Source organism: Genypterus blacodes, unplaced genomic scaffold (genome assembly GCF_046128005.1).
Source record: "Genypterus blacodes isolate CSIRO-AG114 ecotype Tasmania unplaced genomic scaffold, CSIRO-AGI_Gbla_v1 ptg000062l_1, whole genome shotgun sequence".
In the NCBI taxonomy this organism is placed as follows: Eukaryota; Metazoa; Chordata; class Actinopteri; order Ophidiiformes; family Ophidiidae; genus Genypterus; species Genypterus blacodes.
In genome coordinates this window covers 3,040,746-3,067,500 of record NW_027466874.1, presented here as the reverse complement: position 1 = coordinate 3,067,500, position 26,755 = coordinate 3,040,746, and the positions used below count along the sequence as shown (strand labels likewise).

Sequence of the window (26,755 nt, the reverse complement as noted above, 5' to 3'; positions counted from 1 at the left end):
AAACCCAAAATTTACAGCCAAAAACCACAACTTTACAATGTTGTGATGATTGATTGAGTGGTCGCAAAGCCAGAACACACAGAACATTGTGATTCCAAATATTTGTTGTTAAAGTTGCGTAGTTGGGCACCTGGCCTACCTGTCGTGGATGGAAGGGCAGAGTCGACTCGCACAGCAGTCACACATTAAACATGCATGATGTGTGCTTTTATTTAATTGGCCCTGAAATATTAATAAAGATGGCATTCACTACTGGCTGACATTTGGAGAGAGAGAGAGACACAGAGACACAGAGAGAGAGAGGGAGAGAGAGAGCGCTCTGTGTTGTGCTCGTGCCAGCTGACTTGTGTGTGTATTCTGCTGTATCTTGTTTGGGTTGGTACCTGCAGACAGACGGGCTGTAGAGGGAGACAGATACAGAGACACATACCAATGATCCTCTTTCAGCTGTGCACACACACACACACACACACACACACACAGAGTGATGTGATGGGTGTGACCTGTTCTTACTTATTATATTACTGATTAATGCTGCTGCTATTTGATCCGTATTGTTTTTCAGCTGCCAGTCTGAACCACAAACATTTCTATTACACTTGAAATGTTATACTGTGTATTTACTTAGATTCATGTTGAGTCTACACCGTTTACACTCAGTGAGGAGAGAACCTAATTCAGGAGAGGAGCTGAGTAAGCAGATTCTCAGCTGTGAAACTTTGACGTGAGCTCATGTACGTCCTGTTTTCATCAATCATTGTCGACGCCTCCATTGTAATCATAGGTGAGACAGGGGAATGAGAGGTGTTTAGTTAGTTAGTGACATCACCTCACAGCAGGTCCAACTCCACTGGGACCTCTGGAGTCTGGATGTTGTCCTCGTCTTCCTCTGTTAGAACTGAGTGGTAACCTGGTAGGTGTCCAGGTGGGGCGGTGCAGCACAGGCTCCGGCCCCATGTGACCTGGCACAGGACCGACAGGAAGTGTTATTGTCCTTATCACTGCTCAGAGGACATGAATGGATCAACACGAGAACAAAGAAGCAACATTTGGTTTACGTCTGTAGCCTTTGTAGACGCTTCCCCTAAAGTGTAGTATTCTCCTTTTCTCCAGACACATCTGAGGCAGAATGTTCAGTATGAATCTACACGGGAGATTACAGTCAGATCCAGCAGGGCACACTGTAGCAGGTGTGCTCCGAGACTCCAATCGCCGTTGCTGTGGATACGGTTCCCAAGGAAACACAGGGAGAAGCCGGGGAAATGGGCGCTGCTCCACCTGTGGCTAATCATCAGAGGCTACGTAGCTTTGTAGTTAGCTCAGACTGCCTCAGCTCCTCCTCTCCTATCCTCTCATCCTCTCCTTCTCTCCTCCCCTTTCCTCTCCTCTCCTCTTATCTCGATCGGTGCCAGGCAACAGCCCGTTGTTTTCCATTCTGAAGTCATGTATAACAGGGAGTGTGTGTGTGTGTGTGTGTGTGTGTGTTAGAAAGACAGAGATTTGGGTGCTGCAATGCCTCAGGAGATCTCTCTGTCTCTCTCACACACACAGAATCAGGGTGCATTCTGGGTCTTATTCTGTAACACTGAACTTCTTACCTTGTCTCCTCCCTCAACGTGCAACAGGCATCACTGTATGCATGTGAGATTTAGTGTGAGTCTGTGTGTGTGAGTCTGTGTGTGTGTGTGTGTGTTGGGGGGGGTGTCTGGCTAAGTCACTGGCTGGCGGCTGGCATGGGGGGGCGTGGCTTGTACCAGTAATGATATCTGACAGTAAGAGAGAGCGAGAGGGAGAGAGAGAGGCATCGGGTTGCAGCTACAATAAAAGACTGGCAAAGACAATTTGCTGAAAGAGAGGCAGAGAGAAAGAAGGTGGGTGGGGGGTAGGTGGAGAGAGAGAGAGAGAGAGAGAGAGAGAGAGAGACTTGGACCGAAATGAGAGATGTAGGAGGGAGAGAGAAGAAACAGAAGAGTTGCACAGCGATTCTTGCAGCCATCCGCCTACTTCAGACGCTCTCCTCCTCGCCTGCATTCTTTCAGCCATCCCTCTCTCCTTTCATCCGCTCCGCCACCCGCTCCTCCCGCCCTCCTTCCTTCCATATTTAATGGGCGCGTACACACAGTGACAAGAGGCGAGATTGAATGGTCATCTTCCTCCTTGGACTATCACTTAAAGAGAGAGAGCGAGAGAGGAAAGGGAGGGAAGAAGAAGGGAGGGAGGAGATCAAGGTGGAGTGAGAGAGTGAACTCCTTGTGTATAAACGATCCTCTCTTCCTGCCCCGTGCTCCGTCCTTTCACTGAAGAGGGCAAAGGACCAGCGGAAGTTCAACAAGAGAGTGTGAACTTCCAGAGATGTGGACGTTGGGTGCTGCTGGACAGACAGAAGATTGGATGATGAACAAACGGATAGACAACAAGATGACCAGCGGAAGGATGATGATGGACTGATGGATTGATGGACGTACAGAGATGCAGGCAGACGGACTGAAGCTCTTAATGCAACTCTAAGAGGACTCTTGTGTCTACCTGCCCCGCACTTCTCTACCTCCTCCTCCTCCTCCAACTCCTCCTCATCCTCAGCTCTCCATCTGCTCCACCGCTCTGTCCCTTCTGGAGAGAAGAGGAGAGAGAAGAGAGACAGAGAGAGAGAGAGAGAATATTGAGGTGAAAAGATGGAAATGTTGTAAGGTACAGTGACGTGATCTTTCAGTGAGAGAAGAGAGAGAGAGAGCGAGAGAGAGCAAGAGAACCTGGATGGAGATGAAGCTGTTGGAAAAGTGTGAGGACATGAACTCCATCTCGCCCGCCTGAGGACGAGGACACAGCAGGAACAGCGGCCATGAACTACATTTTTGGCAACAACACCTTGTACCCCCGCAGCGGGCGGGTTGGCGGGGGTCAGGGGTCGGGGCTGGGGGTCAAGCAGAAGCTGGGTCCCAAGCGGGGCTCCTCGGAGGAGTTGGCGCCCCCCCACACATCCTCGCCCTCCACCTCCTCTCCCGCCTCCTCCTCGCCCTCCTCATCCTCCTCGCGCTGGCAGCAGCTCCTCACGTTCTTCTCGAGGAGGAGCGCATTCACCGACTGTATCACTGCCAACCAGGTACCGCAGGTGTGTGTGTGCGCGTGTGTGTCTGTCTAGCTGGAGGGGTGGTAGGGAATAAGGGTGGGAAGCTTGTAACTTAACCTGGGTTTTTGTTGTAATGTGTGTGTGCGTAGGTGTGTGCGTTTGTGTGTGTGCAATGTCTGTGTGTGTGTGTGTGTGTGTGAGCGCATGTGTGTGTGTGTGTGTGTGTGTGTGTGTGTGTGTGTGTGTGTGTGTGTCTGATCATCATCTTGTTTGGCCAGTTCTGCACCCAGCCCAGGGAGCCCGTCAGGTCTCCAATCGAAGTTGAAGCGGTTTTGTGGTTGGGATCGTTTTGGTTGTCATGGAAATGGGCCCTGGCACGTTGTACGGAGCCCAGAATGCGGGTGTGTTGCCATGACAAAGTCATCATTTTGGCTGAGCAATCTAGTGCCACTAGCTGCTACGTCCATATTGCCATCAAACGCCTCTCCTGTCAGTAGACGTGTGGCAGCTCGAGCAGGCGTGAGTCACCGGCGTCTCTTACATCATCACGCGGCTTTGAATCATCAACGCTCACATTCATGATATGGTTCATTCTTGGAATAAAATCTTGTTTTTATTTGTTTTTTTTCAATGACTTATCCACCACCCGGGCTTGGCGATGTAGCTGTCAGCTGCATCACCATGGTAATGACTTTGCACGTAGCGAAACAAAGATGCTGATGTGTAACGGTGCCACTACTGGAGGCAAACATGCAAATCTATTATTGCGAATTATCGACGGCTGTTAGTGTGTGGATACGGTGTTACGATATCACTTTTACAAAATTTCATCTCTGCAACTTCCCTGTAAAAGTGCAGATGTTTCAGGGTTAAATGTCATAAGACTACCCTTCCTGGGGCGACATATTGGTATCAAACTAAACTTCTAGCTTTCATGTCTCCATTCAAAGAGGCTACAGGCCTGAAAAATGGACGCAAAAAATCTCCACATAGCTGCAACTTCTACCAAAACTATGTCAGCGACCCAGTTTGCCCGTAAGCGACCTGAAAATGGTGACATTTAGTAAAATTGATGGAGAATCACTTTACAGGAGAAGCTATTTACAGCTGGTCTGTGTGCGTAAATAAAGAAGAATTCAGTTCATTCACATTAGTTGAGTTCAGTCTTAAGTAGAAGCTCTGAAGGTTGTTTGTCTGCAGCAGGAGACTGTGACGAACCGATATGAAAGAGCACGGACTAAGCAGTAATATTTGGGGTTGTGTGTGTACGTGTCCCTGTGAGGTCCAGTGTCCTCTGAGGAGACGTAGCATCAGGAAACGCTCAGCTGCTGTGAGATGAGCTGATTTGATAATTGAGCCCGTCCCAGCTGCATCTCTGCTAATAATGTAGCGCTCCCTGATAACCGCACACAGTACACAGTACACACTACACAGTACACTTACTGTCCTCCAGACATTTTGTCTGCGTTGTGTTCGGGGTCAACAGAAATGAAGGAATCATTTATTCACTTTGCTCTCAGGCCCAGAGGTTGAGCTGCCTGGCCCTCACTATCCAGCAAAAAGGGTCCCAGAGTTAATGGGAAAATGTAGCGTTTCATCCTGCGTCTGGTTTATGAAATGTCAGATCGCCGCGGTTACATATCGACCACAAACACACTCTTACTTTCCACATTAACCCACTCAGAAGTGACATTTTGGTCATTTTTAAGAATTTTGTTGCTGCTAAAATCTGAATAGTTTTGCTCAGTACATCATTAGTGTAAATGTTTTGATTGGGTAATGTTGTGTACATGCTTTGTCTTGTTTGCCCAAACAAATCAATACTTACTTACTGCAAATATCAAACACACTATCGTCTGTATCGGATCTCCAACTGCATTATTGATCTGAAGCTCATGGATGGATCGGACGTTGCTCCCAAAAGCTCCACTCTGCAGTTTTCGCAGTCGTCCATCTCCTCATGGAGATTTACAATGTAGCCCACGGAAAAAAGTTCACCCACCCCCTCACACACACACACACACTCCACAAACACACACTCTGCAGTAATCATATTGACCAGTGTTTTCCCAAGGTGTTGCCATTTTCCTGTCTGAGGCACTTACTGTATGAATGATAGGCCATTATATCTAAACAAACACACACACACACACACTCACTCGGGCTGAGATTCTGGCCCTGTTTCCAGATAGGATGGAGAGAGACAGATTTTTTTTTTTATTGTCTGATGGAAGTGGTTTGTAACTCACAGTTCTGGCCCATATCACCCTGAGTGGATGGAGAGATGCCATCGAGTTATTTTAATTTTGAGTGTGTGTGTGTGTGTGTGTGTGTGTGTGTGTGTGTGTGTGTGTGTGTGTGTGTGTGTGTGTGTGTGGAGATAATGGTGGCAAGGGACCAAACAGGAAGTGCTGCTATGATATTTTGGGCTTTGGCGATGTTGGTGTCCACAAGTTGTGGACGGCGTTTCATCGATGGATCCTCTTGCTTGTTAGCCGAGCGGTCACGTCTTCTGCTCTGATGTTCACTTTGACTTTTTCATACATGGAACACTAAAGAGCAACAGTCCAGATCTTTTGCTTATTTTTGCTCTGTGTTTTCAGTCCTTTTGTATCCCTGCAGAAGAAGAGACTGACTCGCCTCAGAAACAAGCTGCAGATCTGTGGGCGTGTCGCGTTGTTAACTACCAAAACCAGCGCGTCAGTCTTAGTGAACGCAGCTCAAAACGCTACCCCTCCCACTGGAGGCCCCGCCCTGCCCCTGTATAATTGATGAGTGGCAGCTGCTGGGGTATGAAAGTCATCCCGGCTCTGCAGAAAGAGCTCTAAAAGCCCTAAAGAGGCGTTTAGTGGTCACAGGAAATGGAGGTAGAGAGATATGGACACAGGCCGGGAGATGGAGGGAGGCGGAGAGACGCAATCAAGGAGACAATTAGCTATTGATTAGGACTGTGAGAGAAACCTGATAGCCTGTTAGCGTGAGGGAACGGGCGAGTAAATACATCACACACACGCACACAAGCACACACACACACACACACACACACACACACACACACACACACACACACACACACACACTATCTGCGTGGATTCAGTGAGAATGTCCAGATAAACATAAATCAGTTAAATTATGTGTATCAAATGAACTAACGGACTTTGACTCGCATATTAAATGTCAGTTAATAGATCAAGTGGATCAATCAGGAGACCCAGCAGTCTATCAGATGTTACTGTAGCCAGAGGATCAATATCAAAGACTGGAAGCCGTTATCTGCCCTCGCTCTGCTGCTTTCTTGTTGCATAAATGTTGCCTTCTTCTTTTTTCAACGCTAGCACTTCATTAGAGAAAGACTAAGATGAAGAGCCATTTTTACCTCGTCGTGCCTCATAGTTCAGAGAGGAACATATAGAAAATCCAAACGGGAAGAGTATGTGTTTGTGATTTCAAAATGGAAAGTGTGTGGCAGCCACGTCATTAAGGCACACACACACACACACACACACACACACACACACACACACACACTGGCTCATCAAGGAAACTTTCCACTCTCCCCTCGGCCTCGTGGGATGTCTCTGTGCATGTGCAGGCTTCTCCCCTCCTCTCTCACGTCTCTCTCTGTCTCTCTCCGTCTCTCTCACGACTCTCTCCGTCTCTCCGTCTCTCTCCGTCTCATTCCTCTTCTGTCCTGCGTTGGGCATCGCCGCTCTGTGCAAAAGCCGCATTAATCAGGAGTCAGACGTTACGAAACTGCACCAGCTTTCCATAGATTGTATCGGTTGTCAAGTGGGCAGTAGTAGCCAGCCAATAAAACCGAGGGGAGAGTTGTGTATTTTTGTGAATTTTCACACCCAAACTGTGAATTTTCACCTCCCACGCTCCAAAAAACTATACATCATCATCATCAACTCCACCGCACAGAGACGCAGATGAGCCTCCGTGCAGGAGCCGGATCAGGTCTGTTAATAAAACATGGAGGTTATTTTCAGAATCTCTGATAGACGATAAGTCTAAAAGGGCATAAGTGTCTTTGTCCTGTAGCATTTGTGTGTCTTTTGTCCAGCGTTGGACCGTATAGACTCTGCTCTTGTGTCCTCCCGTCTCTGTTGCTGCTGTCGCATCCAAATGAGAATAACTGAAGAACTTTGGAGAAGCAGCGACTGGTACATGTGATGAACATGTTCAGAGCTGTTTCTGATCTAAAGTTATGATCATAAAGAAGTTATGTAATGACAATCCATCAAACTGCTAAATTTGCATCAGAGAACACGACTACAAACTATGTTCAGCTGTTGCATAACGTGTGTATGCAGCATTAGAGCTGAGTGTGTGGACGTGATGTCACCAGTAGGCGGGGCTAATGCAACTGTTTAGAACCCTGACCACCATCGCCAACGGTAGGGAATGAGGTCTCCTCCTGACTCTGGAGAAGACTGTGGGCAGCTTCAGCTGTTGTCATGGTGATGCTGCTACCCTGCTCACCCAGCAGAGCACGGTGTGTGTATGTGCGCAAGTTAGAAGGAAAAAGTAGATGCGTGTGTGTGTGTTAACTTAAAATTCTTAATTTGCTTGCTTGCTTACCGGCTCGCTCACGCACTCCTATGTACACATACACACATGAGGTAACACACTGTGTTGCCGCAGTGAGTAGTGCGTTAGATTTGTGGTGCTTGAGTGCGTGAGGTGTTGCATCACCTTCTGTGTGTGGGATGAAGCTTGCATTTCGCCTTTCTCTCCCTCCCTCCCTCTCCCTCTCTCCCTCTCTCCCACACACACACACACACACACACACACAGATGTCTACACGCTGACTCTCTCTCTCCTCCCTCTCCTTCAGTCTCCTACCTCCAGCCTGTTCTCCGTCTATGCTGATATAATCAAAGGAGATTCGCTGACCATCAGCAATCACTTAACATGTCCACTAACTAATGAGGCTGAACACAACCTCATCCGTCTCACTGTAATTAGTACAGTCAGACAGGCTGTAGCTTTCACTGCTAACGCCGCCCCGGGTCCTTTGCATGTGACTGCACCTTTACCTCATCTCACACACATATACACACACATACACACACAAACACACACCCGCTTGATCACCAGGCTGAGAGATTGTGATGCACTTGTTTTACAGTCACGACAACAAAAGCTGTGAATAAGTTGCCAGTCTGTGTATCTATATTGAAATGAATTAGAAAAAAACACAGTTAATCACCTCGATATAGATTATAAATCAGTGATCTATAAAAGGATGATGGAACCCCAGCTGGATCAGCTGCTGCGTGCAGCTTTGTAAACATGCCTCAGACACGTTTGATTAAAGGTATCAGAGCTGTGGACCTTCAGCTCCACTTACACATTAAGGACCTTGTAATTTGACTTCACCACAGAGGAATTTGAGATACATGTCGCTTGAACTTAATACGTGGCTTTGACTTGTGGCGGGGTACATTTCCTTTACTGCTGTCATTACGTTGGGGTCGTAACAGATCTGAGAACACTCACGCGGTCCCACCAGGAACCACAGCACTGCAGCACGGAGAGTTTACATATTGTGTTGTCATGGTTTCTGCCAATGTTTGACTTGTGAGGGCAAGACAGAGACAAAGAGACACACGCAGACAGACAAAGAGACGGAATACAATTACAGCGGTGTTGCTTCATTCTTGATTTGTTGGCTCACGCAGGTGCAGGTCGAGCCAAACGTGTCAACAGAGCAGAAGTTCTAGTTACATTAGACAGAGAGAAGGAACATCACAAAGGACGAGCCGCTCAGTCACAGCTGAACGAGCCCTGACCTGTCCATGTCACTTTACCCATCAGCCACTGCCACACAGGTGAGCTCACTGCCTGAGGTCAACAGTCAGCTGTGGTTGGTTTTGATTTGTCACAGAGTGCACACGTCTCAGTACCTGAACCATGATTTAGTAGTGTGTGTGTGTGTGTGAAAACTTCCCTAATCCTCACTGCACTTGAAGAACCGTAAGAAACTCGCTGAAGGAACCTCAACTCTTCACCTCAGGGTGTTTCTGAGTAAATGAGTTCCTTATTTAGCTCTGAGCTTCGGGTCAGAAGGCGTCGGTATGTTCTTCCTCCCACATGGTGCTGCACCATCACCGTGGAGATGTGAGCTCCCTTATTAGGATACAGAGAGGTCTAAACCATCACATTTTATATTTACCCACTTTGATGACAGCAATACTCCAACTAAATATATACACTCAGACCTACAGTTAGATAGAAGCAGCTCGTCTCCTGCTGCTCTCTTAACCTGTACTACTAAACATGTAATTTACTTTCAGCCGTGACTGCGTCTGTGATCTTCTTCTCAGTCGCATATTTGCCTCTTTACATCCTGTAGCTGTTTGGAGTGAAACAGTGGACGGCTGTGATCAGACGTTCCTTTATTTGGTTTAATCCAGAGTCGAGTAGAAAACAACGGCGTGCGTTCACCTCCAGTGGGAATGATAACGTAACCAAACTGTTGCTCGACAGTGCTGCGCATCTGCCACATTTGCATAAACGCTGAACTTCCTTGCCTCCTCCGCTGCACTGCTGAGTGCATTTGATCCATCTTTTATTGTCAGTGGCCTCTTATGCGTGTGTGTATTTGATTTCAATGGACTTTGATGAACTGAATCATAAATTAAGTGTTCCCACAGTATGAATACAGTATAAATTCTGCTGAAGTTGGAAACCTGTTGAACCTATCTAGAATGAACCAGTTTTAAACCTTGTAAACAATATCTTTTCTTCTTTACCACCAAATCCACAATTACTAACAGATATTGTGATTGTATCTCTGGGTCCTTATGCTGTTACGCCCTTGAATGCCAGAAAGAAAGGTGACTGATATATTCATAAGACAAGTCAAGACATCAATCATAAGTCATTGAATTGAATAATCAGAGAATCAAAGAGGTTTAGGTTTGAGGATCACAGAACATGGCTGGCTCCCTATCTGGCACCATTCCAGTGTAGATGCTGTGATATGGTATAGGAACACATTATTTGTGATCTTCTGTCTCAGTAACACACTTGCTGTGCGTTATTATTTGTGTGATTTCGTCACATCTCACAACACGTCCTACTTTCCAGCCCCGGAGCCAAACCCAATCCCCTCTGAAACCGTGACATCCTACAAAATGAATGCTGATTTACACGTAGCAGTTAATCTGCCGTGTGGCGCGCGGCTGCCGCTGTGATGTATGATAATGAAAGTCTCAGGCTGTTACCTGCACTTGTCTGATCACCCAGCGGTTCCATGGAGACCACAGTGCTGCTGGGTGGAGATACCATCGTCTCATATTCTTTCACCCTCCATTCAGGCGCGTGCAGACCTTATGCAGCCCCTCCTCTGTCCGTCCATCGTGGTTGCCATTCGCTTTTGATTGAGTCACACAGCAAAAGAGAAAGAAAGCTGCTCTGTGTGTGTTTTTAAATGTTAATGGAGCTGATGCCTGTGATAAACACGCTCGGTTGATAAGCCTGATGATTACAGTGGCTAAATGTCAGCTTCAGTGTCGTTTAAATGACATTTTCCACCTCCGCTATCCTATTACGACCTAATATGATTGAGTATATACAGAGTGCATTTTAGCGATAGACCCCCCCGATGCCTGTGTGTGTATTTCACCGCCGTGTGCGTGTGTATCTGTCTGCTAGACATCGATTTGTTGTCAGACATGCGGTGCTATCGTGGTACGATAACATGCATGCTGTCAATCAGAGATGATTATGTCTGTTCGCTGAGAATGAGAAGATCTTAGTAATGACCACAGAACAGCACCGTGCAGTGTGTGTGTGTGTGTGTGTGTGTGTGAGCCAGTGCCAGTCCCCCATCACTGCTCCTTCTGTCTGCAGAGTCTGAGGCCCCCCTGCTGGTATTTATCAGTATCACACTGTTTGTGCTGCACTTGATGGAGTTGGAAGCTGAGCTGATTATTGATTCTTGTTGCTGCGCTGAGCTCCGTCCACACTCACACACTAACTCCAGCCATTAGTTTCCATAGACAGGACAGGACAGAGAAATCACAGGAGGAGCCACAAACTGGAGGATTGGCATCATTTGTCCGTGTCTGTCGCCTTTTCTACTTCTGAGGCGCCAGTGGGCAAAGTTTGTGGAGGGACACAACAAGCTTCTTGATGTTTTGACCAATCACAGCCAAGAGGAAGTAGAGATACGAAGAACACCTGCCTGAGTTACTGCATCTGTTTGGATCAGTGTGAATGTCCTCCTGTCCTCCTGTTGTCTTCGTCCTCGTTCATATTCTGTCCCTGCAGAGTTAAGCGCGACCATATTGGGTCCTATCAATTCTCAATTTGTGTTTGAAAAAGTGTGGAAGTTGTAGTCTTTAGGTTTTAAACATTTTAGGCAAAGTCACCAAATTGAAGGCTCAGCTGGTGTCATTTGTGACTTTTGTGCTACGCTGTCAGATTGATCCTAAACAGTGTGTAGTACATGAGGGTGGAGCTGAACCTTTCTCTCCTCTTCCCCTCTCAGCACCCTGCTATCAGGCCACACCCCTCCTGCCCCCCTTTCCAGTGCTATATTAGCAGTGGCTTCATTTAGCAGTGCGATGCTAAAAGCCTGTTCTCCTGCTCCTCCTCTCCTGACAGAGCGCTTAGCCTGCAGCATGAGCAGCACTTACACAGGGAACACGCACTCTCACACACACACAGCCTCTCTTAACCGTCCTCAGACATGCGTTTGTCATTTATTTGCCGTTGTTTCTTACATGGCTGATGGTTTTAGGCGAGCCATGGCACATATTTGTATATTGTTATATTATGTAATAGAAGTTTGTGTCATGCGTGTGTGTGTGTGTGAGAGTGTGAGTGTGTTAGAGAGTAATCTACATCTCTGCACATTCCCCTCAGCAAGGATTAAACCTGGAGACACTTAATGGAAGAACACACAAACACACACACACACACACACACACACACACACACACATTCACACACACACACACACACACACACAAACACTTTCTAACAAGGAAGTAGGCCAACACACATAGACACACACACACACACACACACATCAGCGTTTCACAGAATGTGTTCCAGCTGACCTGGCCTGCCTTGTGATGCTTCAAAAGAACATGACAAAGGTTGATGGAAGGGACCAGCCATTCCAGCCAATCACAGCCCTCGGTGCAGCGTAGCCACACTCACATACACAAACACACACACACCGCTGGCCGAGCCCTGAACACTGTATCACCCTCCCTAGTTGCCTATCGATTAGTCATGCCTGGCTGCTGTCATGTGCAGGAGTTCAGGGAAGCCCCTAATTGGCCAGTCTGGGAAAGAGAGAGAAGAGAGAGAGAGATAGAGAGAGAAGGAGAGGGAGGGAGAGAGAGCGAGAGAGAGCGAGAGAGAGAGAGGAGAATTAGAGGGAGGAAGGGACAGACACAGGGCGAGAGAGAGGTTCCAGAAGAAGGGCAAGAGAGGGCGAGATTAGCATGAAGATGTCTGTTGCATGGACTTAGAATGGACGCAAAGAAGAAGAAGACAAAAAAGACAAATACAGTTAAGAATGGACGCCAAAGTGTAATCCACTGGGAATCAAACCTAAGATCAGCGCTGCAGATACGAAGCAAGTTTGTGACATCATAGATAACATGAATACAAGTTCCTCCATCTGACTGACTGACCGCTGGAGTGGAGGATCATCGGCAGAGGAGCGCCGACTGACCTGAAGGAAACAGAAACTCGTCCAAGTGGTCCACATCTTCTCCTCTTTCACAATGCCGCCTCGCATCGCTGCATCTCCACACTGATCATCCTGAAGGGCCACGCTGATGAAGAAGAGGAGCAGTTTTTGAGTGACACACAAAGGAGGACAGCTTGTTTTTGATGCACTTTAACCAGACATGGAGAGGAAGAAATGGAACTAATGGCTGCAAAAGTGGGAAATGTATTTCTAATAGGGCAAAGGGAAGGAATTCTGTCTCTTCACAGGACACAGAGTAGGAATGGTTGACCTACATTTTGTAGTGATTTTTGAGGGAGCTTGACTCTTTTCTTGATCTGCAGGCTGTGGTGAGCGTAGATACAGAAGATAAAGAGGAATACTACGGCACATCTGATCACTTTTTTTCTTTCCTCTGGTATATATTATAGATAGATCTCTGTATCCATGACGACCTATTTCCACAGTCACGAGTTCTGTTGTAGCCCCAAGAAATCCAGCAGCGGTTCTGCAAAGAGCAAGACAGGCAAGGGAAAGACGAAGACGGCGAGGAGCCACTTGCACGCCAAGCAGAACCCAAACCACCTGCAGCCCTCGCCGCTGCACTCGCCGGGGAAACATCCGCACTCGCCCAACCACGGCTGTCCTTCGCCCAATCATCTACTACCGTCGCCCTCGCCGAGCTTCTACCACATAGCACCGCCGTCACCGAGTCACCAGCTCGCTCCGCCGTCGCCGAGTCACCAGGTGGCGCCACAGTCACCGAAACATCTCCTGCACTCGCCGAGCCGCCATCACCTTCACCTGTCGCCGAGCCATCAACAGTTACAGCTTCATTCGCCGGCCTCCTCCGCTCACATGTTCACATCACCCACACATCACATGTGCCGACAGCAGCACCAGCCGCTCCAGTTTTACCAGCACTACCAACTGCACCACCACCATGACTGCCACCCTCCTCTTCCTCACGCCTCCCAGTCTCTGTCCATCCACCAGCTTCACTCGCCTCAGCTCCCCGTGTGCTCCGGTCTGGGGGGTTATGGGTACAGCACCCTGCCCACCAAACTGGCCAACAGGAGCTCCAGAGGGAAGTTGCCCAGCCTGAGGGACAGCATGAGGAAGAGTACGACAAAGAGCAAAGCCAAGGGCAAGGCCGGGTGCAAGCCGTGGCTCCACGATACGTATATCTGGACCCCTCACTCCATCGAAGTGGCCCCACATCTGCCGCTCATACACCACTTTCCTCGCATACACGCCCGCGTAGAGGTAGGTGGAGAGGGAGGGGCCGAGGGGTCCCAGGAAGGGACCATGGAGGGATAGATGTCTGTAGATGGTGTGTTCAAGGCCATCAAGCCACATTGATGAGGTCAGCCGGGTCAACGCCGGCTTCTGTTTTTACTTTTAACTATACAATTAGAAGACACTGTGTCTCAAAGTCATTGTTACTGAACTTGTAAGTTGGAATGTTGGGAAGTTGCAATTCCCGATCCAATGATAAGTGTTTGTTTTGTTTCACTTTAATCGTCAAATGTGGCAGGTTAATTGGTGAGGTAAAGAAGGTATGAAGGTGCAGAGAATTTGTTGTTGAGTTTCCAGTGCAACACATTCTGGGTCCAAAATGTACGCCTCTGGAGAAAGACAGTTTGTGTTTTGAGTCGGGGATGAAACTCTCTGTAAAAGCAGGAGATCAAACCCATGGTAGTCGCTCTTTTATCCTCCAGTGCTGCGTGGTTTTGTCTACATTAAGAGAGACTCAAACACCAGCTGTTCCTCTGCCGGTCAGCTCCAGTCACTGCTGCGCTGCATCTGCCAGGTGGTGCCGGTGATCAGCAATGGGCTGATTAAAGTGATTATCATGGCTGTTCTGATTTGATTAAAGTCACGCTCCATCTGATTAGCTCATCAGCTAAGTGGAGTTTCACTGTAAATTAGGATGTTATGGTGGAGCTGTGTGTGTGTGTGTGTGTGTGTGTGTGTGTGTGTGTGTGTGTGTGTGTGTGTGTGTGTGTGTTTCAACTGGGCACTGGCTTGTCCTCGCCCAAGAAATGACATCAGATGTTTTGCTTTAATGGTATTGATATTGATCACACGTGCAGGCGCTGCTCAGTTCTACTGTGTGTTTGTTTTTGTGTACGCTTTGTTGTTGTGTCATAATGTACTTGAACTAATTGCTCCTGAGCATCATCAGTGTTTTCGGATTCCTTAATTTGAGTTAATCTGATAATGATCCATCATCTAATTGATAGCTTGGTGATTATGCTAATGAGGGAGGGGAAACAAACAAACACACACTTTCACACACACAATATATGAATACGATCCTATGTAATATGAGAAGTACTAACACTGTGATATTTAACACTGAATTTACAGTCGTTAATTAATTTCAGCCTGCATTGATTGACTGGTTGATCTCCTAATTCAGCCGATTGGATCAAATGTCCAACATTTTAAAGTGGTGTCCAAATTCGATTTTTCCATCCCCAATTTAATTCGCCCAAATTCATAGCTGGGCTTGGTCAGTGAATCCATGCAGGGCAGTTATAGCAGCGACGCCCCGAGCTACAATAACAACAAACACGCTGGCGTAAGGAGACGTGAGACCACCTGAAGAGCAGGAAACCTCTTGCACCTAGATGATACTTGTACCTCTGTGTGACGGCTATGGTTTTGAATAAACTTTATTGGAATTTCTGACCAGACAGACCTGGAGTAGTGTGAGTGCCTGCTTGTAGCAGATCAGCCTGTTTGTGCAGTGTGAGTGTGTGTTTTCCCTGTTATTGGTGTGCAGATCTTTATCTGAGCCACGCCGGACCGTTTGTAGGCCATAATGACTCCAGAATACACAGCCGGTGTGGAGTTATGGAACAACTACAACTCATTTGAATAGAGGAATTAACAAACTCTGGCTGGATATTATGTTTATATTATGACTGTAGTTGTACATTCACCCACACACACACACACACACACACACACATTGATGTTACATAAGCATGCACTCTGACGTGGCGTGTCAATGGAGCAACCAGCTGCCTTAACAACTGGATTTGTCACTCTGTCATTGACCCGCCCCCGCCACACACACACATACACACACACACACACGTGCAGATCTATAGACAAAGAGAGAAACATGCGTAAGTTTGAATTGCTGTGTAATTTGCAACGGAGTAGGAGTCAGGTTAAGTTTAGACAACTAATGATAGACAACGTATCCTCAGGAGGCGCGGTGGGCGGTGAGTTGGCATAAAGGTTACAGGCCTCCATTCAAATCAGCTGTAATGTTGGACTTTAAATGTGCACTGAGGGAGATAGAGCTTCGTTAAGAGCTGGGAAGAAAGAAGCTCTATGATCTATGATCTGCTCATCCATATATTCATCCATGAACCGTGGATCAGAGACCAAGATCACTGTGTGATTATGTGGTCGACGTACTGGCATCCAGAACTTTGTGGTCCAGTGCTCGTGTTGACTCTGATGATGAAGATGTGCTTATCAATGTCAGTTCATGTGTCTCATAAGAAGTAACCAATCAATGTCATCAATGTGTGTCATCTGCAAGAACTCTCAGTAAGTCAGGTAGACCTCAGAAGATCATCATAATAATTGCATCTCATACAGTATCAAGCTGTACAGTGATCATCATCTTCTCCTGCAGCCACAACTCTCACACACACACACACACACACACACACACACACACACACACACACACACACACACACACACACACACACACACACACACACACAGACCCCCGATCAGCTGCAACTGTCAGCATGCCTGTGTGCTCAATATCCATAATAGTTATAATGGTGCAATTAGCTGTTTTGCTTTGCTTTTTTGTCAGTTTCTCTCTCCCTCTCTCTCTCTCTCTCTCTCTCTCTCTCTCTCTCTCTCTCTCTCTCTCTCTCTCTCTCTCTCTTTATTTGTGTACATCCGACTGGACCCTCTGCTCCTCATTGCTGTTGTTGAGCAAGCAGATCTGACTCCTCCCACAATACCTATAATCCCTCTGATCCCTTTCACCCCCTTTCTCCCCTCTCTCTCTCCCTCTCTCTCTCTTCTCCCATGTGGGATCAAGCAATCCTGCCAGCCTGAATGACACATTGAATGACAGTAGGAGTGTGGTCAGGGAGGGAGCTGTAGTGGCGATGCTGTGTGTGTGTGTGTGTGTGACAGAGAGAGGCATAGAGTGAAGAGATGAAGGGATGGAGAGAGAGAAAGAGAGAAAGAGATTAGCGTGGAGGGATAGTGCTGCTGTCGCTGCTCTGTTGCATTCCCCCGATGGTGTGAAGTCTGGGTGGTCTGACCATTTGGTTGTCTCGCTCGTTTGTCGGCTCTGATACTTTGTGTTTTCTTTTATCGACTTTGGGGCCACATAACAAGAACCGGGAGAGAGCCTGGCTGTTATTTAGAGGCGAGGATTATGAAACGCAGAGGGTAAACGCTTTCACGGGGCAGAAAGTAAGAAGAAGAAGAAGAAGAAGAAGAAGAAGTGGCACGACAGGAGAGGTGTAGATGGAGCAGGGTGATGGCTGCTGCATGGGCTCACGTGAGCTTTGACCTTTACTCTGCTGGTGTATAAAGGGATGGGGCAAACAGAAAGAGGTGAGACAATAATGTGGACAATCATCTGCTGAGCTCCTCCAGCTGTGATTGATCCAGATCCTGGACTCCTGCAGGAGCCTGAGGAGACGACGAAGGAGCACGAGGGGGAGAAAAGGAGAGCGAGCGACACAAGAAGGGAAGAAATAGACGTGGAAGACTTTGGTGTGGAGTTGTGTGTCATGAGCAGTAAAGTGCAGTTGTTGAGTACTACAGTTCTAGTACGTCTCAGCAAAGTGTTGTGTAGTTTCACATAGAGCAGAGCAGCTTTACACACTAGCAGAGCGGTTTGACGTGAGGGTAGTAGAGCCGTCTGATATCAGGGTGGAGCAGCATGTCATGCAGCGTATGTGTGGTGGTGACCTGTAGCAGATGTGTTCAGCATGCTGTACCAGAACATGAGACGAGTAAGTCGCTACTAAAGCTCTGTGTGTGTGTTTTATGAAGGTTACCGCTTTCTTTTTTAAGTTATGTCCTTATTACAACCTCTGTTCTGTCCCACAGGCCAACCCCCCTCCTGTGGTGGTCAACGCAGACAGTGTGGACACCCCCCCATATGTGAGTACCACTGCTTCTTCACACAGAGTATCACACAGTACACACAGTACAGTATGTAGAGAGAGAGGGGGCACTCAATGCGTCAGTGATGTATCAGTGTGTATGGTTGGCTTATACTGGTCACAGGCTCAATCAGCAGCTCCCCAAGCTGGGCAGACCAACCAGAACAACCTGCTCGAGGCGGATTCTGCTCCTCTGTCAAGACTGCAGCTCTATTGCTCAGCGTACGATTGTACATTTTGACTTTCGTAGCAGCGCTGCATCTGTTGTGTTATCAGGCCGTTATTCATTTACATCCTCTCATTCCCTTTGTGATGCGTATGTGGAGAAGGTTTGTGCTGGAAATGGCTTTGCTAGATCACAGAAAGCAAATCACTCTGGCTTTACTGAACCTGAGAAGATTACTTTGCTGTCCGTAATCCGTCTCTACGTTTCCCTCATCATTAACAAGAAGAACTGGAGCCAGAAACTTCCCCGTACACACATAACCCCACGTATTTAGTATATGTTTGAGTGTAACATCAGCTTTGGCAGGATCCTCTGTGTACTTGCGAAGCCTCTGCAGCGCCTCCACACTGAAACATATTTCCACCTTTGATTTCATTTCAGTGGCACGACTTTATAACATGCAGACTAACCAGAACAGAAACAAGTCTCACTGAACCATTAAAGGGGTTTAATTAAAGCGTGAGCCATATTTATACTCAGACTCCATTCTCTCCCTTCATCTTCATATCTACAGTAGTATTTGTGTATTTGTTAGTATCTTAATGAATTCCTGTTCCCTGTAAATAATGCCCTAAAATATTTACACTAATGCAAAACAGCTTAAGTGGACAGCAGTGGTGATGCTTTATGTCTCATCCCTTCATTTGTATAATGTATAGTGGCAGTGTGTTCTAAAATCTTCCAAACTGCGGTCATGATGCTATATCAGTCAGATGCGGGAATATCTTTTTAATTGAATTGAGTTGCGGTTGCTGTGGTGCAGAGTGCAGTAATGCCTTTCACATCGTTACTTTAGATAAGTGGTAACCTTTCCTCTGACTGTAATGTGACTGTAGAGCAGCACTGCCACAGGCCGTGCAGCACCACCGTGCAGCTCCACTGTGCAGGACTGTGAGTGTTTGTGCTCTGCAGCGGCGCTCTGGCTTTAGACAGAACTCAGTCCAAATTTAGACGTATGCAGATTTTAACTTGGTAACCAGCTGCCACAGTGTCGCGCCTGTAATAGTTCGATATGTTTATTCTGTAATTGCGGTGGAATTACTGCCTGCTGCAGACAAGTACAGCAGGGGGCAATCAGTGCTTCAGATCAGAAGAGACGGCAGGCGGGTTCTTACAAAACAATAGCAGAGGACAATATGTGGATTGTTCTCCAATAATTAGTAGCAATAAACAATTTAGTCACCGTTATTTTAAACTGAAGCTCTTTTAATGAGTATATTCAGTATGGAGGGATCGTCCTGCAATAAGTGAGCTACAGAGGGATTGGAACCCCCAACCCAGGCCATGCAATTTTTCCTCAACTTCTTAAGAATAATTTGGGAGCTGATTTCTCATAGTTAGTTATATATTTCTATACATTGTGTCTGATTGTAGATTTGTTTTCTTTGTGAAACTGCAGGATTTTAATATCTAAACTAATCTGACTGCATGGAGACACAGATTACAGCCAACAGGATTACACGGGCCACTGGGATGCCATTCGAATGTTTGTGTGGTGTGTTTGTGTGTGCGCGCGTGTGTGTGTGTGGCAGCTATAGCATGGGGGTTTATCATGGCAGGCAGAAACAAGACACTCATCTCTCAGTATAAGCTGAAAGGGAAACACACAATCGTCCATTCAGATCAGCTTTAATGCTGCACGCTGTTCATTCAGTCACAGATGTAAACGTTAATATTCTTTATAGAGTAGGAAGTCCAGGCTGAGCTCATTTTTGATTGGCTCTTAATCCTGACATCAGAGGTAAATCATCATTAAAGCGCACATAAGCTCTTTAATCTCTTTGATTCATGCGTCACTCAAACATCAAACAAATGTCTTAACTCATCATTTTACAGCTTTGATGAGGATTGTAAAACGTAAAGTGAATTAAGTCTGTGTGTGTGTGTGTGTGTGTGTGTTTGTGTGTGTGTGTGTTTTAATGTTGGAAAGGAATATTAAATTAGCAGTTGAAGCAGACTGTAATCAAATTAACTTTGAAATGTTGCATCGGGTGGATGTGCGTCTCCTTCCTCGTCCTCTTTTGACATGTTTCTCTCTCTCTCTTTCAGGCTAACGGAACAGAAGCCGACTATGAGTATGAGGAAATCACACTAGAACGGGTAAAACAACACACACCATCAGAGGGACACACTGTCCACCTGGTCTCCTCTCCCTTCATCTCACCCTCCTGTCTTTCATTGGGAGCTCTCGTCTGTCTGTCCCCCCCCCCCCTCTTTCTCTTTCTCTCCTGGTGTTCGTCTCTACATCCCCCTTCCTCTCGCCCCGAGGCCTCCTCCCTTTCTCTCACTCTCTATCACTCTCCCTGTCCTTCTATTCTCCTGTGACCTGGTTCTGTCTGCTTGGCCGGCTCCACTTTAAAGACTCATGCAAACACACACATGACACACACATGATGCTTGATTCTTAGCCAGTGAGATAGAGGACTTTCATGTGATGATCTCTTAGATTAAGATGTGTGTGTGTTTGTGTGTGTGTGTGTGTGTGTGTGTGTGTGTGTGTGTGTGTGTGTGTGTGTGTGTGTGTGTGTGTGTGTGTGTGTGTGTGTGTGTGTGTGTGTGTGTGTGTGTGTGTGTGTGTGTGTGTGTGTGTGTGTGCGTGCGTGCGTGCGTGCGTGCGTGCGTGCGTGCGTGCGTGCGTGCGTGTGTGTGCGTGTGTGTGTGTAGGGTAACTCTGGCCTGGGGTTCAGTATTGCTGGTGGGACTGATAACCCTCACATTGGAGAAGACCCCTCCATCTTCATCACCAAGATTATACCTGGAGGGGCCGCAGCCCAGAATGGACGACTCAGGTATACACACACACACACACACAGAGTGTAACATCTGTGCTCAGGAGATCTACCTTCATTGTTCACCTCCTGATAAATGTCTCCTCCCTCTGCGTGACTTTGTGGTGCAGGGTGAACGACTGTATAGTGCGGGTGAACGACACGGACGTCAGGGACGTGACCCACAGCGGGGCGGTGGAGGCGCTGAAGGAGGCCGGAGGTCTGGTCAGGCTGTGCATACGGCGCAGGAGGAGCCTCACTGAGAGAATCATGGACCTCAAGCTGGTCAAAGGGCCCAAAGGTGAGACAACCTAGAGACATGCAGGAGGAATGGACGACTCAGTGGACAGTCACATTTGACCCTGACATGTCTGTACTGTCCACATGAAGCAGCTGAGAATTATAGCACAAGGCTGCTCTATTTGTGAATCCAGAAAATACGTTTAGCTCTTATTGTGGCGTTGATCTGTTGATGTAATAGCACAGGGATCCATTCAAAGACCTACAGACCTGGTGAGTGAATGCCAGATATCTCCACAAGGTTTAACGTATCACTTTCATCACTTCAACATTCTATCATTAGATTAAATCTGAATTCGATTATAGAAAACCCATCTTACTCATGTTCTAATATCGGAAATCACTGCAAGCGTTTTGTTCAGGTGTGTGTGTGTGTGTGTGTGTGTGTGTGTGTGTGTGTGTGTGTGTGTGTGTGTGTGCGCGTGTGCGTGTGTGTGTGTGTGTGATACCCAGGCCTGAACTACAGCCCCTCACTTGAATCAGTGTTGGATCAATACCTCTCTGACAGTGTCAACAAAGTTGGGCTGAATTGCAGGGCTGTTGTATTAGATTGCATTGGATTGCTGCAGGTGTAATGAAGTGACCACTGAGTGTTAGATTAGATTGATAGAGTGCAAGTGTGGATTTGATAGAGTAGAGCTGCTGCAACAAATGAGCTCAGCAGGGGAAGAATGAGAATATAACAACAAAAGCCAAATAGAATATGGGTGAAATGTGACTAAATGGATGATTTTTGATGACTTTTGTTGCTGAAGATGTGAAACACAAATTTGGTGTGTTGGTGTTCAGGTTTAGGATTCAGTATAGCGGGCGGACTCGGAAACCAACACGTCCCGGGCGACAACAGCATCTACGTGACCAAAGTCATCGAGGGCGGAGCTGCTCACAAAGACGGACGGCTACAGATCGGAGACAAACTCGTGGCTGTAAGAGACTTTTGTCCCCTCTGTCCCCTCTTGTCTCATCATGCTCTCTTCCTCCTAGTATACCGCTGTGCGTCTTTGTTTCAATGTTGTCTGTTTGAGTTTGTGTGTTATAAGTTGTTGTGTGTTTGTGTGTCTCCAGGTAAATGGGGCCTGTTTGGAGGAGGTGACTCACGAGGACGCAGTGGCTGCTCTTAAGTCCACTCCTGATGTTGTGTACCTCCGCGTGGCCAAACACACTTCACTCTTTATCAACGACAGCTTCCCTCCGCCTGACGTCACTAACTGTGAGTGCGACTACACACACACTGACAGTCCTCCTGCATCACTAACTTGGCTCTGATGAAGCCCACTAGACCCTAAATTTGTGTTGTCACCACTACAAAGAAACATTTTACCAATTGACCTCTCATATATCATCAGTCCAAGTATTATAGATTGAAATGAAAATAAAAACTATTTGTGTCTGTCTTTCTTGTAGCCTACTCACCGCACCAGGACAACCACATAAGCCCTTACATGAGTGGTAGCCAGTCTGTAAGCCCCGCCCCTTTGACCACACCCAGATACTCCCCGCTACCTAGGACCTTGACTGGAGACGATGACGTCAACAGGTGAGGCCTCACAAGCGCACCAGCAAATTCCTCTGACCTTTGCCTTACATCCGTCATTCACACACACTTATCCACCACACACACATCAACCACAGCAAAACCTGGCCAGTCATAGCGAGTGACGACTCACCACTCCAGCTAGAGAAGTGAGCATCTTTGTGTGTGTGTGTGTGTGTGTCAGCAAGAGGCAGAAAGGCAGATGGTGGTTTTGTTTTTGATCGGTGACATGAAGGCTCCAGTCACGCACACACAAACACACACACACATGCTCTCAATGCTGCCATACTGTCTTTAATCCAGTTTAATGGACGGATTACAGCCTATCACAAGCCTTGTCACTCAACCAGTGTCTCCGTGGTTACCAGAGTATGACTCATTCCATCATGGAGCCTTTGGGCCAATCAGGGCACTTTTATTGTAATAAATCTGATAAGCCTCAGCCTGGTCACTCTGACGTCGGCCCGTCTCTGTTCTCCCTCTCTCCTTCTTTCTTCTCTCTGGTTCTGTCGCTCCTTCACTCTCTTTCATCCTCTTCCTGCTTTCTCAGCCATTCGCCATGCAAAATAGAGGGGTCATATTTTAATAAATATTCTCAGTGTGCAACATTTCAGCATCTGTTCTCCATATATAAAGTGAGCAGATGAACGTTTTTAGATGAACGCTGTAAATCCTTGTTGATTGACCTTGTCAGAACCACTTTATTATTGTTAAAGAAAATGGCACATGGGATCTTCAGTATGTGATGCAAATACCCAGTGTTCACACATTTACAGTGTATGTTATTTTATAAATTGCCTGGTAACTCACTGACAGGTTAGGTGTCGAGTGATGACCTCAACATTCAACCTTAACAAGTTCATTGAAAGAACTCAATGTAACGGAGCCTTCATTCAAACCCTTTTAAATATTTTACCTGGAAATACTGATTGTTTGGTTTTGTTCTTTACATCTATCCATGGTAACTACTTTCAGTCAGTGGTGATCCAGCATAACACATACAGTGCAACACTGACATCTGCTGGTCAATGTTGTGAATGAACTTTGTTTTAAAGTCAGGTGTCTGTAGATAAGAGAAGTATTTTGTTTTATAAAACATTTACCATTAAATACAGGTGTGATTATTTTGTTTTTCAAATCTTTGAAAAAATGTTTGATTTGTGTTCATTTGTTCCAGGGAACCCAGGCGGGTGGTGCTCCAGCGAGGGTCTACAGGTCTGGGTTTCAACATAGTTGGAGGGGAGGATGGAGAGGGAATCTTCATCTCCTTCATCCTGGCTGGAGGTCCTGCTGATCTCTGCGGAGAGCTACACAAGGGGGACCGCATCCTCTCGGTACGACCCCAGAGCCAAGAGATACACACATCAGAACACCTACCACAACTACTGTCACCAACAATGTCAAAGAATCTAATACTCCTGTTATCAAGCAGCAGGTTTTGACTTGTCATACGCCAAATCATCGTCCGTTTGCACTTTCCTTTTGCCTTTCATGCATTACATTACATTACATTACATTACAGTCATTTAGCAGACGCTTTTATCCAAAGCGACGCATGCATTCAAGCTGCTTCTTAAGTCTTGAGTCGTGTGGGACTTTTAAGGAAAGTCTCCCCTGATGGCAAGAGATGATCATCTTACAGTGTCTAGTACTACTACAGTTACAGTCAGTCCTAAAATGAATAGTAGCACTTTGAAGTAATAATTGAAGCAAGTCTGGTAATATTTCATTCATTCATTTTGTCAGCACCTATACTAGTAATTATATTTACATGTAAGCATACAGGTTCCATCAGAGTAATCAGGCCCAATATTGCTGACAGGTGTGTCAAATGTGTGTGTTTCATAAAGAATGTTATGTTCTACCAATGTGAAATATAGATTTAAACAGGATTTGCCGTTGCCTGCAGAAATAGAATGTTCTAAATGTGTTCTTTTTAATGAGAAATGGTGCAATCATGTAGACAAATGCTAACATAAAATTGCTCTTATACATAACACAAGTCTTAAAAAAGTTCACACGCGCACACACAAACACACACACAACCATGGCCAGTGAATTATTGACCTGCTGAGAACCATTTTCATGGCCCTGCTCATGTCACTATACATTTATTACTATTGATCCAGAATGTGGGCTTTAATTGTCTGTGTGTGTGTGTGTGTTTGTTTAGGTGAATGGGGTGGACCTGTCCACTGCGACGCATGAGCAAGCAGCTGCGGCTCTGAAGAACGCAGGACAGACGGTTACCATAGTAGCGCAGTATAGACCAGAGGGTGAGTCCATGCAGGCTTTCACACACACACACACACACACACACACACACACACACATTTAGACTCATCTGGTCCATCATCCCGCCTGTGTTTATGCTCATTATCACGGCACAGAAAAAAAAGGTGTTTTTGCTTGGCTGGGAAACAGAAGCAGCTTTGTTGAGTAAATGATGATGATGATGATGTGGGACCAGCTTCAGCATCCTCGCCTTCATCTGGCACTTTGCTGTGGGTGTGTTTATGCCACCTACAGTTGCCGGCCTGCACCTGAGAACACACAGCTCCAAATATAAACAGGGTGTCAGACGCGTCCCCACTCACGGTGTGTGTGTGTGTGTGTGTGTGTGTGTGTGTGTGTGTGTGTGTGAGCAGAGAAAATACATGCATTTGTTACAGCAACATAAGCTCTGCAGGTGGTGGGAAGCAGCAGAATTGAAACATGAACTTGTGCTTAAATGGATAAATACAAACACACACACACACACACACACACACACACACACACACACACACACACACACACACACACACACACACAGAGAGAGAGAGAGAGAGAGCGACATAGTTCAGGTTTCCCAACAAGCAGCATCCTGGACTACATGTCTACTGGGAGTGACAGTAACCTAGGAAACCAGGTTGTAGCCTCTGATTGGCTGCATTAACCACAGTGCGAGGGGACCACAGGAAAACACACAAAGACACAAACACGCTCACACACACAGCATCAAGTTCCCAGTTCCTTGATCTGCTTTGGCAGTGAGTGAGCTGAACAAGGTGCTGTGGGTGGGCTGCGGTCAGCCATGTATTATTTACCTAGAGAGAGGGAGGTGGTCCAGGAGTGTGTTACTGTAGTCCAGCACAGTACAGAGCAAAACATAACACATCCCTGATAAGGATCAAAGTACAAGTTTCATTTGCATGTGCACCCAAATGAACTAAATGGTGATTAGGTTTAATGGTGTTGTAGGTGAATTCTTCTGGCTTTACTTTACTCTTTAGTAGCCACAACAGTAACACGACTGAATACCAAAACACCACTGTGCTACTCCATTCCACTCCGTTTGTCTCTTCCAATGTTCCAGTCAGCTGGGGATATTCACCCGATCGTCCTCTGAGGGCGTCGGGATTAGAAGAGTGACATGTCAGAGGGGTCAGACAGCTTTAGGCAAAGCTCGGTCGCCAGAGCAGACGGGCCTCAAGCAATCAGACTGCACTGATTTAAAGGATAAACACCAACAGAGATAAGCTACAGGAAAATATGATTTCCAGGGTTGTGACCCACCTGTGAGCTGCGCTGTGAAAAAAATACAGCAGGAGCTTTCAGATAAAGAAATGGAGTTTGACATTGAGGCAGCCGGGGGGGAAATGCAATGCAGAGAGACTTCTGGAAAAAAGAAGAAGAAAGTGTCAGCGATGGAGCTGTGAAGGTAGAAAATGTTTTGGCGGAAGTGAGGAGAGAGTTTAGAACAGACGGAGGAAAAACAGGTGATGAAACTGTTGGTGGCAGAATATCACCTGAAATGGTTTGCAGGGAGGAAGGGTGATGTCCTGCCCAGAGACCCATGAGCAAGGCAAATAGATTTTGTGCAGGAGTTACCTGTCAAATAGGTCAATATGTGTCTGTCTTCTATGTGGTGATGCAGGGAGTGAATCAACACTGACAGGAAATACAAAGGTAGAGAATAACAGAAGAAAACACACAAGTTTATTAAG

General features: G+C 46.6%; 1 protein-coding gene across 2 annotated transcripts in view; it reads left to right on the top strand.

Annotated features, from left to right (window-relative positions):
• LOC143003676 (disks large homolog 4-like) overlaps positions 1 to 26,755 on the top strand; it is a 63,707-nt gene that overhangs the window by 20,713 nt on the left and 16,239 nt on the right. For both annotated transcript variants that reach the window (XM_076154451.1, XM_076154450.1), the window contains exons 5-13: positions 17,883 to 17,936; positions 20,214 to 20,264; positions 20,829 to 20,953; positions 21,064 to 21,233; positions 22,022 to 22,158; positions 22,298 to 22,442; positions 22,637 to 22,769; positions 23,944 to 24,100; positions 24,940 to 25,042. In XM_076154451.1, the coding sequence (XP_076010566.1) occupies positions 17,883 to 17,936; positions 20,214 to 20,264; positions 20,829 to 20,953; positions 21,064 to 21,233; positions 22,022 to 22,158; positions 22,298 to 22,442; positions 22,637 to 22,769; positions 23,944 to 24,100; positions 24,940 to 25,042 (1,075 nt within the window). The remainder of the gene's footprint in view (positions 1 to 17,882; positions 17,937 to 20,213; positions 20,265 to 20,828; positions 20,954 to 21,063; positions 21,234 to 22,021; positions 22,159 to 22,297; positions 22,443 to 22,636; positions 22,770 to 23,943; positions 24,101 to 24,939; positions 25,043 to 26,755) is intronic.